The sequence below is a fragment of the Tamandua tetradactyla genome, chromosome 14, assembly GCF_023851605.1.
Source record: "Tamandua tetradactyla isolate mTamTet1 chromosome 14, mTamTet1.pri, whole genome shotgun sequence".
In the NCBI taxonomy this organism is placed as follows: domain Eukaryota; kingdom Metazoa; phylum Chordata; class Mammalia; order Pilosa; family Myrmecophagidae; genus Tamandua; species Tamandua tetradactyla.
This window is the reverse complement of record NC_135340.1, coordinates 70,636,799-70,656,085: the sequence shown is the minus strand read 5'-3', so window position 1 is coordinate 70,656,085 and position 19,287 is coordinate 70,636,799. Positions and strand designations below refer to the sequence as shown.

At 37.0% G+C, this 19,287-nt stretch overlaps 1 protein-coding gene across 6 annotated transcripts in view; it reads left to right on the top strand.

Moving 5' to 3' along the window:
- DNAAF4 (dynein axonemal assembly factor 4) overlaps positions 1-19,287 on the top strand; it is a 124,091-nt gene that overhangs the window by 56,779 nt on the left and 48,025 nt on the right. For all 6 annotated transcript variants that reach the window (XR_013162414.1, XR_013162412.1, XR_013162411.1 and 3 more), the window contains exon 4: positions 4,697-4,931. Coding sequence is in view for 2 of the 6 variants with exons in the window: in XM_077127982.1 (XP_076984097.1) it covers positions 4,697-4,931 (235 nt within the window). In the remaining 4 variants the exon portion in view is untranslated. The remainder of the gene's footprint in view (positions 1-4,696; positions 4,932-19,287) is intronic.

The window sequence follows — 19,287 nt, the reverse complement described above, 5'->3', positions numbered from 1 at the left end:
CAATAAAAAGGTCACCTCCACAACTGGGTGTGCCACATCTCCATGGAAACAATCAATCAAAGTTTCCACCCCACAATATTGAATCAGAATTAAAAAGAACATGGCCAACCCCAAAGATTGGATCAGGAGAAAGGACATTGGCTTTTCTGGATTACATAACAGCATCAAAACCAGCACAGCATCTTTTTTTGTTGTTGTTGTTTTTCAGACCTTCATGGATTCTGATTTCACTTCTATTTGATGTGTAATCTCTCTTTTTCCTTTATCGATTTGGCTTTGCGTTGTTTCTTTCTTCATGGTTTTCTCTTCATTCTAGTTCCTTCTGTCAGCTTCTGTTTCCTACTCTATGAAGCCTTCCCTGCCCCCTCCCTTTACTTACACTCCTCCCTGAAGAATTAGATTATTTTTCCGTTTCTAATATAGTTTATTATAAATTAAGATTATATGTATATATTTCCTTAACTACATCTTGGCCGTAATACCATACCTTTCCTGTTAGTTTTGGTTCTAAGATCAGTCTCATTTTGGTAATTAACACATAGTTTGATATGTTTTTAAAAATGTCTTCCATAATTGACTGCTTGCAAGGATTACAAGGAATGAGGGTGTTCTGGCTGTTTGTATACTTTTCCCTTCTCCATATGTTGGGGCACAGAGGAAGGAGAGGAAGAAAAGACAGACGTCATTGTTTAACTGGGTGAAGCTGTCATCTCCATTTATGTTGTGGCTGCCTGTTTGGCTAAGACTAACTACTCATCATGCCCTGTGGACAGGCTTTAATTGCTGATTCACTCATGGGCCTGTGGGTAGATTCTTCCTGCCCCTACCTATTGGCTGCTTACAGGCAACACTCTGAACTCAGAACATATGATAATTAGCATTGTTTGTGTTTAACTTAGGCCTTAGCTGCAATTCTGGGATTGTAGGAAACTCCCATTCAACATCCTTTGAAATTTACTTTCAAGTCAGTGGTTCACAGTTCAATAAGAAAATAAAGAATCATTCTTCCAGAAGAGAGTATTAAGTTATTGTTCTAGTTTGCTAGCTCCCAGAATGCAGTATAACAGAAACAGAATGGCTTTTAAAAAGGAGAATTTAGTAAGTTGCTAGTTTACAGTTCTAAGGCTGAGAAAATATCCCAATTAAAGTAAGTCTGTAGAAATGTCCAATCACAGGGATCCATCCAGAGAAAGATACCTTGGTTCAGGAAGGCTGATGGAATTCAGGGTTTCTCTCTCAAGTGAAAAGGCACTTGGTGAACAAAGTCACAGTTTCTCCCTCGGCTGAAAGGGCACATGGCGAGCACTGTGTCATCTGCTACTTGTCTCTCCTGGCTTCCTGTTTCATGAAGCTCACGGGGAGGCGTTTTCCTTCTTCATCTCCAAAGGTTACTGGCTAGTGGACTCTCTGCTTCGTGGTGCTGCAGCATTCTCTGCTCTCTCTAAATCTCTCACTTTCTCCAAAGTGTTTCCTCCTTTATAGGACTTCAGAAACTAATCAAGACCCACCCAAATGGGCGGAGACACACCTCTACCTAATCCAGTTTAATAAGCACTGTTGATTAAGTCACATCTCCAGGGAGATGATCTAATTACAGTTTCAAACATGTAATACTCAGTAGGGATTAGAACAAATGACTGCCTTTACAAAATGGGATTAGGATTAAAACGGTTTTTCTAGGGTACATACATCATTTCAAACCAGCACAGTTATGCAGATATTAGTGTACATTTTTAATACCCATAATGTTAGATCTGTATCCTAGGAAACATCATTTCAGCATTTTAGTGGTGTACCAGGTATACTTTAAAATTTTAGATTAATTTAAATTTACATTAATGAAACATAAATTGAGGTCCTTGGTTACGCTAGTCATATTTCAGGTACTTAATCACATGTGGACAGTGCAGAACATTTCCTTCATCAAAGAAAGTTTTATTGGACAATGCTTCTTCCAAGGATAAAGCTGAGAAATTTTTCACACCATAAGAAAGATACATAGAAAAGGCAACATTTTAAAAAGTCCCAAATAAAGGCTGAGAGAATCTGTTGTTAGCAGACTTACCTTACAAGAAATACTAAAGGAGTCTGAGGGTGAAAGGAAATGAGAGCAGATGATAACTCTAATTTGCATGATGAAATAAAGAGCACCACTAAAGGTGGTTACATAGGTAAATATAAATGACAATATGACTATCTTTTCCTTTCTTAACTAATTGAAAATATAATTATATAACAATAATTATAAAGCTGTATTGTTGGGCTTATAAAAGATAAGCTGTAAAATACACAATTATCATACGAAGGAGGGCAGAGGACAGAGGGAATGAAGGTATGGGGGCAAGGAAATGCATGAGACAGTAACTTGAATTCACATGGAGACATGAAGAGTACCAAAAAATGATAAAGGGCAGTTGGAGATTTCAGTACCTCACTCTCAATCATTGACAAAAAACAAGTAGACAAAAACAGTGAGGGTAAACAAGACTCAAACAATACTGTCAAACACGTTGCCTGATATCCATAGGACATACCACCCACCAGCAGCAAAAACATGTTATTTTCAAGCACGTATGAAACATTCTCCAGCATAGACCATATACTATGCCACAAAGGAAGTTGCAATTAAATTAAAATTGTATAGGATTGAAATATTGCAAAGTATATTTTTTGGCCATAATGGAAGTGAATTAGAAATCATCCACAAAAGGAAATTTTGGAAATCTACTAATATTTGGAATTTGTACAACACTATTCTAAATAACCCATGGGTCAAAAAAGAAATCACAAGGGAAATTAGAATATATTTTTAATAAATTGGGGGAAAAATCAAAATTTATGGGTTGTAGCTAAAGCATATATAGAGAGAAATTTATAGCTTTAATAGAAAAAGAGGAAAATACTAGAAAAAGAAAAATAAACTAAGCCTAAAGCAAGCAGAAGGAAGAAAATAAGTATCAGAGTTAAATCAATACAATGGAAAATAGAAAAACAATTGAGAAAAATCAATGAAACTAAAAGTTGCCTTTTTGAAAAGATTAAAATATTGGTAAAACTTTAGCTAGACTGAACAAACAAACAAAAAAAGACAAAACTTAACAAAAACAGGAATGAAAGAGGGATCTATCTACTGACCTTAAAGAAATTAAAAGGGTAATAAGGGAATACTCTGAAGAGCTTTATGCCAATAAATTTGACAAATTAGATGAAATGGACAAATTCCTAGAAAGATAAAAATGACCCATACTGACTCAATAATAATAGAAAATCAAGATAGAACTATAACAAATAAAGGAATTGAATTTGTAATTTTAAGTCTCCCACAAGAAAATTCTGGTCCCAGGCAGCCTCACTGGAGAACTCCACAAGTCATGTAAAGAAGAAATAGTACCAACCTTCATAAACTCTTCCAGAAAACAGAAGTGGAATAAACACTTCCCAACTCATTCTATGGGGACAGTATTTATCCAATACCAAAACCAAAGATATCACACACAAAAACCAAAGACCAATATACCTCATCAATATAGATGCAAACATCTTCAGCAAAATGAATTATATATTTAAAAAAGATTGTTATGTTAGGACTGCCAAGTTTGATTTAAGACCCAGAAATCACTTAGCATTATACACCATATAAAGGGATAAAAGTACAAAAATCAGCCTCATCTCAATAGAGAGAAAAAGTACTGGGCAAAATCGAAAATCTATTCAAAGTTAAAATGCTCAACAAAGCAGGAATAGAAGTAAACTACCATAATCTGATAAAGATCATCTATGAAAAATGTACAGCTAACACCATACCTAATTGTGAAAGATTGATCTTTTTCCCACTGAGAATAAGGCAAGGATGTCAACTTTCACCACTTCTATTCAACATTGTATTAGAAATTCTAGCCAATCCAATCAGGGAAGAAAAAGAAATAAAAGGCATACAAAGGAGAAAAAAAAAGATACATAGATTCAGTCTTATACACCAACCAGTTACTCGATTTCACTCTATTTTTTCTTACCTAAGTGAGGGAAGTTTATGAAATGGGAAAACATTGGCATACTCCTATACAAGATACTGCTCTCAAAACCATCTGATGTTTAACTTTCCTTGTCAAAATTTCAGATAACTGCTTGTGCATAGTTGGCAGCAGGATTCAGGACTCAAACATTTCTAGCCTCCAGAGACTAACTTTCCTTAATTCTTCATTCCCCTTCTACTAATCTCTCATTCCTCAGATGAAGTTGGTACAACTTCAGTCCTAAAACAAGGTAAGGGAGGATTAAAAAGAAAACAAAATGTGTATATGTGTTCATATGTGTATATATGTAGGCTTTGAGAGAGTGTCTTAACTTTTAACTTTTAAATAAAGAAAATCTTATTTTATTTTTCACCAGCCCTTAGATATCATCTAATTAAATGCCTGCCCATATTTTACATATGGGTAAACTGAGACTAGAAGAAATGATTTCTGTAGCTAATAGCCAAAATTAATGGTAGATCTGGGACTAGAGCCTATGTTTCATGATTCCCAAACAATGGGCATTCTACTAAATCTTTCCCACTTTAAGTTTATTGCATTCTAGTGGTTACTACAGAGACAATAACAAGAATTTAGAGGTAAGAATAATTATCTTAATGAATATCTTATGTAAAAAATGTTTTTATGTGTTTTAAAGGATTTGATTATTGAAATTTTTATAGATTGAAGAACAAGAGAGGAAAAAAATAGAAGATATGAAAGAAAATGAACGGATAAAAGCAACTAAAGAATTGGAAGCCTGGAAAGAACATCAAAGAAAAGCTGAAGAACAAAAAGAAATTCAGAGAGAAGTAAAATTAAGTCAAGAAAAAAAGCAAATTGAAGAAGAAAGAAAAAAATTACAGCATAAAAAAAGTCTTAATAGAAACCTGGCATCTGGAAATCTTGCCACAAAAGGTACAATGATTACAAAGTGAATCCTGTTGGTGAAATATTTATGCCACGTTTTTGTAAATCTATTTGTAGTATCAGGTCATAATTTTGCTATATTGAGAATAAGAAATACAATACAAAAACTAAAGTGAAAGACTCATTTCTTCTTTTAGGAAGTACTGAAGTTTTCATAAGAAAATGATCAGGGATTCAGTGTCTTCTTTACTTGGGAGCTGCCTTTGAAATTTATGCAGGGTTATTAAATATGTGCTTCCCTCATGACCAGGTTGATGAAGCCTTGGATTGGACTAAGTGCCAGGAGCATTCAGTTTTCCCTTTAGAAATAAAACTAGGAATTTTTGTGAAATATGTATTTTTTCACATGACTCAAGAAAATGAGAATTATAAGCAGAAAGTGCTTTGTAGTCTTATATCTGGAAGCAGATTGGAACCTGACTGCTTCTGGCCCTTTGACCCTGATATATTCAAAGACAGAAAGGAGAATGTAATTTTTTATTAAAAGTTAAAAGTTCAATCATTTTTATCTCATTATAGAATATTAAACTTTGGGGGTTATTTAGTATTTATTATACACTAGATGATTTTTATAGGTTATGTCATTCAGTCTTTACAACACCACTTCGAGATAAGTGCTGTTAGCAGAGATAAAGTAGATATTCAGAGATAAGTGACTATACATTAAGTAAATCTGTGGAATTTGAACCTCAGTCTTTATTCATCTAAAACCTGTGCTGTTTCAACCTGGCTGTATGTGGTGAGCTTGAGTGTTGGCTCAATGAGTCCTGGAATTTTGAAAAGTCAAGTTTTAAGGAGAACCATGATTAAATTTATATAATTATAGTTTAATATTGACATACAAGATAATCACCACACTATGTTTTTTAATGCCATTTCACCTAAATGTAAAGATTTCCTTCCATCTGTTAAAAACTGCTAAACAAACTGGATGTTTTCAAATACTATTAGAACTCAAATACACTTTTATGGATAAGGCGTATCCTGAAGACCTTAAGAAAAACAAACAATAAACCTTCATGGATAATAAGGGAGGGAATAAAGAGTATAAATTAGGTGTTTCAGATTCTTACTATAGAAGCCCTTTTCCTCTAATTACATTAGCATCATTACAGATCCCTTCTTCCATCTCATCTATCCATGCAACAAATATATACATAATGTCTACTCTGTGCTAGAGGTTATAGAATATACAAATATGACTTCAGATGTGGCCAGTGCCTTCAAGTGACTTAAAATGTTTTAGAAATGAATATATTCAGTTAACTTAGATTTGTAAATAGCTGTTTTTAAAATTTCACATTTTATCATCTCTCTTCTGGCTGTATAGTGGCTTACTTAATCCATTTTATAAATGCCAACAATGAGTTTTTTTCACATCCAGTATGTAAGACAGAAGGGCATGATCAACAGGTCTGCCCATTCTTACAGATAGCAGCTTCAAATTCACCAGAATTGGCAGCAGCAGTCTGGACAGCATAATCAGCCTGAGAGACGTCAATAATCATGTTTTTTACAAAGTCTTTATGTCCTGAGACATCAATACCAGTCGTAACTCTTGCCGGTGTTAGATTTCCATAGGGAGATATCAGTGGTAATATCTTACTCACGTTGAACTTTCAGTTTATCCACAACCCAGACATACTTGAAAGAGTCCTTTCCCATCTCAGCAGCCTCCTTCTGAGGCTTCTTTTTCAATGGTTCTTTTGTGAGTTCCACCAGATTTGTGGTATTCATGTAGCTGGTAGTGGTGAACTTTCCTGATTCTATGAATCCATGATAACAATATTAATATGAGTCTTTTTCTTTCCCATTTTGGCTGAAGCTTTAACAATGGTTTTCATGATACCTGTGTTCTGGTAGGTGTCTACCGTTCTTTTTACTAAAAGAATCATGATTTAATGTAGGGGCAGAAGAAATGAGCCTAGCTGAAACTCTAACCTCTTGAAAATTTGAATACTGATGAAGAATTTAAGGAATAATTTCAAATTTTTCCTAGATGTGATAATAGTATTTTAGCTATGTGTTAACGTCCTTGTCTTGTAAAGATACAAACTGACATATTTATCCATAAAAATAATGTGGTACCTGAGATTTGCTTTAAAATAATATGGTAGTAGACGGAAGTGAAGGCACTTCACTAATGGGTCTATAAGTAATATTACCATGTTGAAAGTGAATGTGATTGAAAGGGGTTGTATAGACCCATGTGTCCCACTGATTAACACTGCAAATATAAATAAGTTCTTGCATGAACTACTGCAAAGGTATGAATCTTGTACAGCAACACCAGGGATAAATAATGAGGGGAGGGACAAGAGTGAAGGCGAGGTTTGGATTTTCTGTTTGCTGAGGGTGTGTTTATTGGTTATCTTTCTCTTGGGAACAATGAAATTATCTAAAATTGAAAGTGTTGATGGACTTTGGACATTATCCATGATGTCCAATGAATGGAAGTGACTAAAGGATGCACAGACTGAGAAGTACATTTGTGAACGATGATGTATACATATGATTGAATATTGTACTACTACAAAAAGGAATGAAGTTGTGAGGCATTCAACAATGTGAATGAACCTGTGGGACATTTGGTAAGGCAAAGCAAGCCAAAAATAAAAGAGTAAATACTGTACAGTCTCATTTAGACAATATTTAAAAGAAAATTGGGGCCCAGATTGTAAGCTCTTAGAAACAGTCACATTTAGTCTGGAGTGGTAGTTGTTATTTCTGGATTTTGAGAGGCTATTTATATATGTATAACCTGATGTTTAGAGATAAGAAAGTGCTGATCATGTCAGGATTAAGGGAATTCAGAATATAGGGGTAAGGAAGATATCTGTATTTTAGAACTTCACCTACTCTTTGAAACCAAAGAAAGAAAGGTTTATTATGTCTGGAACCTGAATTTTCTGTAGCACATAATCTAACTCTACCTGTCTGGATAGATCATTTAAACAATCCAAACACAGGGAGCCCAGAATAAGAATGAGGGCCTTTAATCCTGTATAGCTAGACATAATGCTTGGATACATCCCAAAGTATATTAAACAGATAACCAAAAAGTATTGGCAAAGTCCCTTGAGGGGTGGGAGAAAAAATATGGAATTTTTAAACTTTACCATCAGGGAATCCCCTGATACTGTGTCAGACATTAGGGACACCCAAATCAATAAGCCAAGCCCTTGATCTCGAGGATCTTGAGTCTGCTTTTATGAATCTTATATATGTAGCGGAGAAGCTTAGCCTACCTATATGTATGCCTAAGAGTCACCTCTGGAGGACCTCTTTTGTTGCTCATATGTGGCCTCTCTCTCTCTCTCTCTCTAAGTCCAACCATGCAAGTGAAATCATTGCCCTCCTCCCTACGTGGGATATGACACCCGGGGGTAAAAGTCTCCCTGCTGGTGTGGGAGATGACTCCCAGGAATGAGCTTGGCACTGGTATCATGGGATCAACAATGCCATCCTAAGCAAAAGAGAGAAAAGAAGTATAACAAATAAGGTAGTAGTGGCTGAGAGAGTTCAAATAGAGTCAAGGAGGTCATTCTTACGCAAGCTTCAGTTAGACATTGCTACCTATCATAGCTTGCCAAACCCCAACCAAAACCATTTGTGCCAATCCTGAAGAATGCTTTGGTCTTATATAAGATTCTAAAAAGGTTTCATGTACTAGGGTAGCTTTCCAGAAACCTACAACCTCCAGATGTGTCCCTAGACGAGATAAGTCCTGAAATGCAGAGGGGCCAACCTCTCAAGAATATCTACTACCATCCCCTTCCAACATGAAAAAGTATTTAAGGGTATAGCCCAAATATCCCTAACGAGTGGGAGAAAGATCCAAGGTGATGGTGGAGTTATATAGAGAAGGTAGTGTTTAATAAATGAGTGTGAGTGCTGAATCATTATATTGATATTTCCTTTAGTCTCCAGGACCTTAGATCAGCTAGAATTTTAAAAACCTAATATTGTAGAATTGTAATCCATACCAAACTTTGAAATCTGTTCTACAATTAATTGTTGTGATGTGCTTTGAGGTTTGTTGCTTTTTTATATATGTGTTATTTTTCACAAAACTGTAACCTATACCAATCTTTAGAATCTGTTCTATGACTACTTTTTAAAAATGTATTTGGAAACTTATTGTTTTTTTATATATATATTTCACAATTTAAAAAAAGTTTAAAAAAAGAGAAAGAGGTCAGGCAACAGTGGCTCAATGGCAGAGTTCTCGCCTGCCATGATGGAGACCTGGGTTCAGTTCTAGGAGCCTGCCCATGTCAAAAAAAAAAAAAAAAGAAAAGAAAAGAAACCCAAAATGGCAGAAACCTCAAAGGACAGAGAATGGGGGTGGGGGGGGGGAGATGATAGTAGAAAAGAAACATTAATACAATTTAAATCAGGAAAGTGGATGGATAAGTGTCATTTGACTTAATAAACCAGAAATATCTAAACTCCAAGCCTGTAGAGGGGAGTAGGGGATTAATAAGTAAATTGAAATGATTCAATACTTGTATTATGCAGGTACTATAGGCAAGCACAACTAGCAACAGACATTGTAATGTAATATAAAATGTATATCCCTGTCCAGGTCTCTGATCTCTGAGCTACATATGCATAAGGAAGGCTAAGCAGCCTAACTAAAGCAAACAAACAAAAAACCAGAATTGAGAACTGGTCTCCTTCCCACCATGGGTGCAAAAGAGTTCGTAGTTTGTCTGATCAAGTTAATTGCCATATGTTTCAGAAATATATAAAAGAAGACAGTCTCCACAACATAACATTCACAATGTCTAGGATTTGATCCAGAATTACTTAACTTATTAGAATCAGGAAAGTGAGATTCATTGTCATTTGGAAAGACAATCAATAGAAGCCAACTTCAAAATGACCCAGATATTAAAATGATTAGACATGGACTTCAGTGTAGCAGTTGTAACTATGCTCAATGAAATGAAGAAAATTAAACTTGTAATGAATGACAAGATAGGAAATATCGGTAGAGAAACAGAAAACATAAAAGAGCCAATGGACATTTTAGAAATGAAAAATATGTTTAAAATAAAAAATGTGCTGAATAGGCTTAATAACAGAATGGAGAAGAAAGGAGAGAGAGTTGCTGAACTTGAACTAATCAATAGAATTTATTCAGGCTACAAAAGAGAGAAAAAAGATTGAAAAAATGAACAGTCTCAGGAATTACTGGAATATCAAAATCTTGAACATATTGATAATTGGAATCTGGAAGGAAGGGAAAAACACAGTTAAAGAAAAAATGGCTGGTCAGGGAATTGCCCCTGATGTTGTGTCAAACTTTAGGTTAACTTTAGCTCCCTACTCTGCCATCTTCCCCAGAAGTTCCTGGAAATAGGGTATTTGTAGATATAATTAAGTTAAAAATTTCAAGATGAGAACACCCTGGATTTAGTGTGGGTCCAAACTCCAACGAGCAGTGTTTTTACATAAGACAGAAAAGTAAACGATACTAATGCACAAAGGAGAGAAGGCCATGTGAAGAAAAGAAGATTGGAGTGAGGCATCCATAAGCCAAGGAATGCCAAGGAGTGATGAAAGCCACCAAGAGCTTGGAGTCATGGAATGTATTCTCCTTCAGAACCTCCAAAAGGAGCAAACCCTGCTGACACCTTGATTTCAGACTTCTGGCCTGCAGAACAGTGAAAGAATCAATTTCCATGCTTTTAAGTCACCAATTTTGTGGTACTTTGTTACAGGAACCCTAGAAAACTAATATAAGTACTCTTTTACAAACCATAGAGTCCTGAGTTAACAGGTTTGTTTTCTTTTAGCACTTTAAAGCTATTGTTACGTGGGCTTCTGGCCTCCAAAATTTCTTAGTATCCTCTCATTACCGCTTTTATTTCTGCAGGGTCAGTGGTTATGTTTCCTCTCCTGTTTCTGATTTTATTTATTGCATCCTCTCTCTCCTTCTTTTTGTCAACCTTTCTGTGGGTCCATCAATCTTACTGATTTTCTCATAGAACCAGCTTTTGGTTTTGTTGATTTTCTCGATTGTTTTCACATTCTCAATTTCATTCATTTCTGCTCTAATCTTCATTATTTCTTTCCTTTTGCTTACTTTGGGGTTAGTTTGCTGTTCTTTCTCTAGGTCTTCCAATTGAGCAGTTAATTCCTTGATTTTTTGCTCTTTCTTCTTTTTTGATATAGGCATTTAGGGCATTAAATTACCCTCATAGCACTGCCTTTGCTGCATCCCATAAATTTTGATATGCTGTGTTTTCATTTTCATTTGCCTCGAGATATTTACTGATTTTTCTCTTGTCTAGTTTGCTAGCTGCCGGAATGCAATATACCAGAATCAGAATGGCTTTTTAAAAGGGGAATTTAATAGATTGTTAGTTTACAGTTCTAAGGCCGAGAAAATGTCCCAAATACAACAAGTCTATAGAAATGTCCTATCAAAGGCATCCAAGGAAAGATACCTTAGTTCAACAAGGCCGATAAAGTTCACAGTTTCTCTCTCAAGTGAGAAGGCACATCGTGAACAGAGTCACAGTTTGTTCTTTCATCTGGAAAGGCATATGGTGAACATGGTCAGGGTTCCTCTCTCATCTGGAAGGGCGCATGGTGAACATGGCGGCATCTGCTAGCTTCTCCTGGCTTCCTGTTTCATGAAGCTCCCTGGGAGACATTTTCCTTCTTCATCTCCAAAGGTCAGTGGCTGGTGGACTCTGCTTCTCTTAGCTATGTCATTCTGCTTTGCTCTCTCTTAATCTCTTTTTCTCCAGAATGTTTCCTCTTTTATAGGACTCCAGAAATTTATCAAGACCCACTCAAATGGGTAGAGATATGTCGTCACCTAATCCAGCTTAACAGCCACTCTTGATTAAATCACATCTTCAGAGAGATGATCTGATTACAGTTTCAAACATACAGTATTGAATAAGGATTATTCTGCCTTAATGAAATGGGATTTAGATTAAACATGGCTTTTCTAGGAGACATATATCCTTTCAAACCAGCTCATTTTGTAATTTCTTCCTTGACCCACTGGTTGTTTAAGAATGTGTTTTTGAACCTCCATGTATTTGTGAATTTTTTGGCCTTCCACCTATTATTGATTTCCAACTTCATTCCTTTATGATCTGAAGTGTTTTGTATGATTTCAGTCTTTTTCAATTTATTGAGACTTGCTTTGTGACCCAGCATATGGTCTGTCCTTGAATGATCCATGAGCACTTGAGAAAAAGGTATATCTTGCTGTTGTGGGGTGTAATGTTCTATAAATGTCTGTTAAGTCTAGTTTATTTATTGTATTATTCAAGTTCTCTGTTTCTTTCATTCACCCTCTGTCTAGATGTTCTGTCCTTTGAGGAAAGTGGGGAAGTGAAGTCTCCAACTATTATTGTAGATGCGTCTATTTCTCTTTTCAGTGTTTGCATCATGTATTTTGGAGCACTCTGGCTTGGTGCATAAATATTTATGATTGTTATGTCTTCTTGTTGAATTGTTCCTTTTATTAATACATAGTGTCCTTCTTTGTCTCTTTTAATTGTTTTACATTTGAAGTCTAATTTTTTTTATATTAGTATAGCTACTCTGTTTTCTGATTGTTGTTTGCATGAAATATCTTTTCCCAACCTTTCACTTTCAACCTATGTTTATCCTTGGGTCTAAGATGCATCTGCTGTCGACAGCATATAGATGGGTCCTGGTTTTTAATCCATTCTGCCAGAATGTGTCTTTTAATTGGGGAGTTTAATCCATTAAAATTTAGTGTTATTGCTGTAATGGCAATACCTTTTTCTACCATTTTGCCTTTTGGATTTTATATGTCCTTTCTAATTTTTCTTCTTTTTACTTTACTGATAGTCTTCATTTTTACATTGTTCTCCACACCTTTCTCTCCTGTTTTTCCTGTCTGTCTCTAGTGCTCCCTTTAGTATTTCTGGCAGAGCTGGTCTCTTGTTCACAAATTCTCTCAGTGATTTTTTGTCTAAAAATGTCTTAATTTCCCCCTCATTTTTGAAGGACAGTTTTGCTGGGCATAGAATTTTTGGTTGGCAGCTTTTCTCTTTTAGTATCTTAAATGTATCATAACACTGTCTTCTCACCTCCAGGGTTTCTGCTGAGAAATCTACACATAGTCTTATTGGGCTTCCCTTGTATGGGATGGATTGCTTTTTTGCTGCTACTTTTAAGATTCTCTCTGGCTGAGAAATTCGAAACAGAGTCAAGAGGTTATCCTGGAGGTTATTCTTACACATTAAATAGATGTCACCTTGTTAGTCAAGGTGTAATGGAGAGGCTAGAGGGAACTGCCTGAAAATGCAGAGCTGTGTTCCAGTAGCCATATTTCTTGATAATTGTACAATGATATAGCTTTCACAGTGTGACTGTGTGATTATGAAAACCTTGTGTCTGATGCTCCTTTTATCTACCTTATCAACAGATGAGTAAAACATATGCCATAGAAATAAATAATAGGGGGAACAAATGTTAAAATAAATTTAGATTGACATGCTAGTGATCAATGAATGGAAGGGGTAAGAGGTATGGTATGTACGAATTTTCTTCTGTTGTTGTTTTATGCCGCGGTCCAGCCGCAGCAGAGGGAACGGGCTTGAAGGTGTGGAGGGTCGTCGGCGCGAGAACACCAAGAGACAGCTTAGAGTGCTCTGAGAAGAGTCGCTTAAATTTATTTTTGCTTAACTGATTTTATACCCTTATTCTTGGCAAAAAAACAGGTATCACAGGATCATGGTTACGTCATGGCTTACATTTTAGGTAAGGTTATAGGTTCAGGGAAGCAAAGCGAAAGTACACGTTCTGATTTTCTTAGGAACATGTACATAAGATTTCGATAGCAGCAAGATATTGGCTTAAGCCGCAGACATTGTGTTTGCAGTTTTTCTGAGTTTAGACTTTCTGTTCCTATTATTCTACAGGTGAGGCTATATGTCAAGACCTATTTTAATTTGGTTTATGATTAAAAGGTTACATTGTCTACTTAGATTTTTTATTGTTTCATAAGCATGGACCGGCGCCGTGGTGGGGGAGATTGGGTGGTGATAGGTATCAGTTTTTCTTATTCCTTTATTTCCTCTTGAAGTTTTTGGACAGGTTCCCTGAACCAGGGGCAGCATGTTAAACTCCATTTTAACTGTGATTTTACTAACTGTTGTAAAAGATCTCGTTTTGTTTTAGGCCCCAAAAAGACACCAAGGGGGGCTTGCTCTTCTAAGTTTTTCTATAAATGATAAAGAGTTAAATCTAATGTGCCTACCGTTGACATTTACAATTCTATGGCCATCTTCATTGTAAGCTCCTGTGTATGGTAATGGAGGGTCAGGGAATCTTTTCCTATTGACATTAGCTCCTTTAGGGGGTTCCCACCATTTGTCTCCAATTTTATATTTCACATTAGGTGGTCCTTGCGCGGTGGGAAGTAAATTTCTAGGATGGCTCAATGCAGGGTTTTTAAATTGTAATTGTTTACTCTCTATGGGGTACTTTTCTGTGACTAGTTCTAAAAGCACTTCTGTCTGCTGCATCTGCAGCATGACTTGCTTAATGGGGGCATCCCAACCTAATTTTTGCCAAACAGTCATTAACAAAGTTTTGCAATTTGTATCATTTTTTCCAGTTCTTAATACAAAATTTTTTGCTTTCTGATTTGTTTTGATATAATGTTTGGAGCACAACCAGCAACAAGAAACACACAATTAGTGTCGTTAATCCCAGTATTTTTCTATTACACCATTTTATGCCTCGTCCTCTTTTGGAGCGTTGAAGGCCTTGCCACTGCCCTTCCTTCCAGGGAACCATGTCAAACCGGGGAGGAAAAAGAGGACGCGGCAGTTTTATTTCTTTTTCTGAGCAGGTGCAAATGTTCCAAGAAATGATCATGATGATGAATATGCAACTATGTGATGATATTGTGAATTATTGATTATATATGTAGAACGGAATGATCAAAAGCTAAGAACCTTTGTGTTTGGTGTTCTTCGTATTTAAAAAAACTAAAAAAAAATTTTTAAATTTAAAGTAAAGATTCTCTCTTTCTCTTTGACATCTGACATTCTGATTAGTAAGCGTCTTGGAGTATGTCTATTTGGATCTATTCTGTTTGGGGTGCACTGCACTTCTTGGATCTGATATTTTAAGTCTTTCATGAGAGTTGGGAAATTTTCAGTGATAATTTCCTCCATTAGTTTTTCTCTTCCTTTTCCCTTCTCTTCTCCTCTGTTATACCCATAACATGTATATCCGTGTGCTTCATGTTGTTTTGTCATTCAGTTCCCTGAGTCCCTGCCCATATTTTTCCATTCTTTTCCCTATATTTTTGTTTGTGTGCAAGATTTCAGATGTCCTGTCCTCTGGTTCACTGATCCTATCTTCTGCCTCTTGAAATCTAACATTGTAGGTTTCCATTGTTTTTTTCATCTCTTCTCCTGTGCCTTTCATTCCCATAAGTTCTGTGATTTGTTTTTTCAGACTTTCGATATTTTCTTTTTTTTGTTCCTTGCCTTCCTTATATCCTCCCTCAGGTCATTGGTTTGATTTTTTATGAGGTTTTCTATGCCTGTTCAAACATTCTGAATGAATTGTTTCAATTCCTGTATCTCATTTGAATTGTTGGTTTGTTCCTTTGACTCGGCCATATCTTCTATTTTCCTAGTATGATTCGCTATTTTTTGCTGGCATCTAGGCATTTAATTTCCTTAATTAGTTTATTCTGCAGATTGTTTTCACTTTTTTTTTTTTACCTAGGATTTACTTGCTGAGTCACTTCATTGTCTGTCTGTTCTTTGACATTCAGTTCAGTGTATTCTACTCCTCTAGCTTAGGTTTTATATAACAGATCAGAATTTTTCAGTTCTTGTTTCTTGCCCTGTATTGTGCCTTTTTTTCCCCCTTAGGAGGGTCTACTTAGGTATTATGGATCCCAGTCAGATTTTCCCAGACCAAACCAACCTCCTCTTAGAAGGAAAGAGTCATCTGTGTCAGTATTCCCTGAGGGTGAGACCCAGCAGGTTGGAAGACCTTCCTGTGAAGCCTCTGGACTCAGTGTTTTTCCTACCCTTCCTGGTATGTGGCACTTATCTGCCTGCATGTCCCACCAGCATAAGGTGATGTGGTACCTCTAACTTCAGCAGACTCTCCATGCTGGGGGTGTGGTTGAGACAGAGGAAAGTTTGTAGGCTGGCTTTAGTGGCTTCAGTTTTCCAATCCTGGGGTTTGAATTCCTTGAGGAAGGGGATTCCACCTGAGCTGGGCTCCACCCCTCTCCTGGGAAAGGCACAACCTCCAGACAAGCTCTCAGACAAGCTTAATTCTGCCCATGCCTCGGGCACTTGGAGCCTGAGAGGCTCTACAGCTGTATCCAAAGAGCAGTGAAGGCATAGAAGCACAGCCACAAAAAAGAAAAGAAAAAAAAAATCCATTTCAGGGCAGTGTGATGGTGGCTCAGTGGCAGAATTCTCACCTGCCATGCCAGAGACCTGTGTTCAATTCCCGGTGTCTGCCCATGCAGGAAAAAAAAAAATCCATTTCAGAGCAGGACCCCCATTCCTCAGGTTTGCCAGTGAAGAACTTAATTTGGTACAATTACTCTGTGTATCTCCAGGTCCTATGTGCCCCCTCCTTTCCTTCAGGGCCCAGACCCTTTAAGGTCTTTTGTGCTGTCTGATCCAAAAAACCTGTTTTTGTTTTTGTTTTTTTTCTTTTCCATCAGCCCTGCTGCCTCCGCACCGGAGCAAAAACCAGCAACCTCAGCTTTTACTCGAGGTTCAGCTGAACTGAGGGCCTATTTTTAGTAGTCAGAATTTGTTAATTATTTCCACAATTGGAGCTTGGTTGCGCTCAGCCCCTGCTGCTAGTAAAGTCCTTTTCTTTACCCCCCTGGGAAGCAGCCTGTGGGGGAGGGGTGCCAGCCGCCACGGCTTGGGGAACTCACAGTTCTGGGGGGTCTCACAGCCGGTCCAGCTTGTCCAGACTGGGGTGTGCTGTGTGTCTGATTACTGATGTGGCCCCAGCAGTTGTTCGGTACTGTTCCTGGCTATTGACTAGCTGCTCTCGAGGACGAGCTAAGTCCCACTCCTCACTAAGCCGCCATCTTGGCTCCTCTCCTCCAAAATTTCTGATGAGAAATCTCTAGTTATGAGAATTGTAACGTTGTCATTTTTGTCTGCTTTCAAGATTTTTGTCACTATTGTTGGCTTTGAGCAATTTGACCAAGAGGTACCTAGTCAGGGTTTTCTTTTTATTTATCCTATTTGAGATAGGAGGTTGCTCTTACATAAGCTTCAGTTAGACCTTGCTACCCATCATAGCCTGCCAAACCTTAGCCAGGACCGTCTAGCCAATCCTAAAGAACCCCTAGGGCAATATATAAGATTCCACAAGGGTTCCATGCACTAGAATAACTTTCCAGATTAGGTTAGATCCTGGACCAGATAAAGGTCCAGCCTCTCCAGAACGTTAGATAGTCCTGTCTCCCTACCCCATATTAGTGGCAGTATGAAAAAGTTAGAATGGCCTTAGTCCAAGCTCCCCTGAAGAGAGGGATGGAAGGACAAAGGTGATGGTGGAGTTATACAGAGAAGATAGAATTTAACCAATGAATATGAATGCTCAATCATTAAATTGATATCTCTTTTAGTCTCCAGTATCTCAGAGCAGCTGAAAGTAAAAACCTTAAATTGTGTCATTGTAACCCATGTCAAACTCTGAAATATGTTCTACAACTAATTGTGGTGCTGTGCTTTGAAATTTATTGCTTTTTTGTATATGTGTTACTTTTCACAAAAAAGGAAGGAAAAAAAGTCGATTATGATGATAAAAAAAGATTTAAGCCTTCTAGCTCCTATCCTCTGGAAGTTGTCCTGTAACTACTTGTTGAAGAGTGCTTTGAAAACTATTGCTTTTTTTATTTCTTTGTTTTGTATATATGTTATACTATACAATAAAAAAGTTAAAAAAAAAAAGAACAAATGGCTGAAACTTGTCAAGAAGTGTAGTGAATCTCAAATAGAATAAATAAAAAGAAAACCCTGCCTAAGTACCTCTTGGTCAAATTGCTGAAAGCCAACAATAGTGACAAAAATCTTGAAAGACAAAAATGACAAATTACAATTCTAATAACTAGGGATTTTTCATTAGAAATTTTGGAGGCCTGAAGTCCATGTAACTAATAAAGCAAACTTGTTAACTCAGGACTCTATGGTTAGTAAAAGAGTACTTGTATTAGTTTTCTAGGGTCTCTGTAACAATGTACCACAAAATTGGTGACTTAAAAGCATAGAAATTTATTTTTTCACTGTTCTGCAGGCCAGAAATCTGAAATCAAGGTGTCAGCAGGGTTTGCCCCTTTTGGAGGTTCTGAAGGAGAATACATTCCATGACTCCAAGCTCTAGGAGGCTTTCATCACTCCTTGGCATTCCTTGGCTTGTAGGAGCATCACTCCCATCTGCCTTTCTTCACATGGCCTTCTCTCCTTTGTGTATTAGTGTCGTTTACTTTTCTGTCTCTTGTAAAAACACTGCTTGTTGGAGTTAGGACCCACACTAAATCCAGGGTGTTCTCATCTTGAAATCTTTAACTTAATAATATCTACAAATACCCTATTTCCATGCTCTGTGCTTCATCTATTCAACCCTCCCCATCTCCTCCCAAATGCTGGCAATAATTGATCTTTTCATTGTATAGTTTTGCCTTTTCCAGAATATCACATGCACGTATACAGTAGCCTTTTCAGACTGGCTTCTTTCACATAGCAATATGTGTGTAAAGTTTTTCCATGGCTTTTCATAGTTTGATAACTCATTTTTAAAAATCTTGGAATAATATTCCATTGTATCTATGTACCACAGTTTGTTTTGTTTATCCATTCAGCTACTGAGTGGTATCTTGGCTGCTTTCCATTTTTGGCAATTATAAATAAAACTGCTCCAAAAATTAAAAAACAAACAAACAAAAAAAAAAACCTATTTCCAGGAACTTCTGGAGAAGATGGCAGAGTTGGGAGCTGCAGTACTTGCTCCTCCTCCAAAACCAGCTAGTAGACAGGCAGAAAGTATTTGAAACAACAGTTCTGGGGCTCCAGAGGCCAGGACAAGAGGCATACAGGAAAGAGTGAAATGAAGAGGCTAAGACACTGCAGCAAAGAACTGTGAATGAAGGACTCAGTGGTGACTGCATGTGCCCAATTCCCACTCTTGAGGCTACCAGCCTTGGGTCCAGGGCCTGGCTTGCAGCTGTGGCTGTAAACGGGCATGGTAGCCTCTTCCCCAAGAATGGGGCAGGAGAGATGGGAGGCATGACAGAGTACTGATCCTGGCTTTTGAATGGCAAATTTGGATTGTT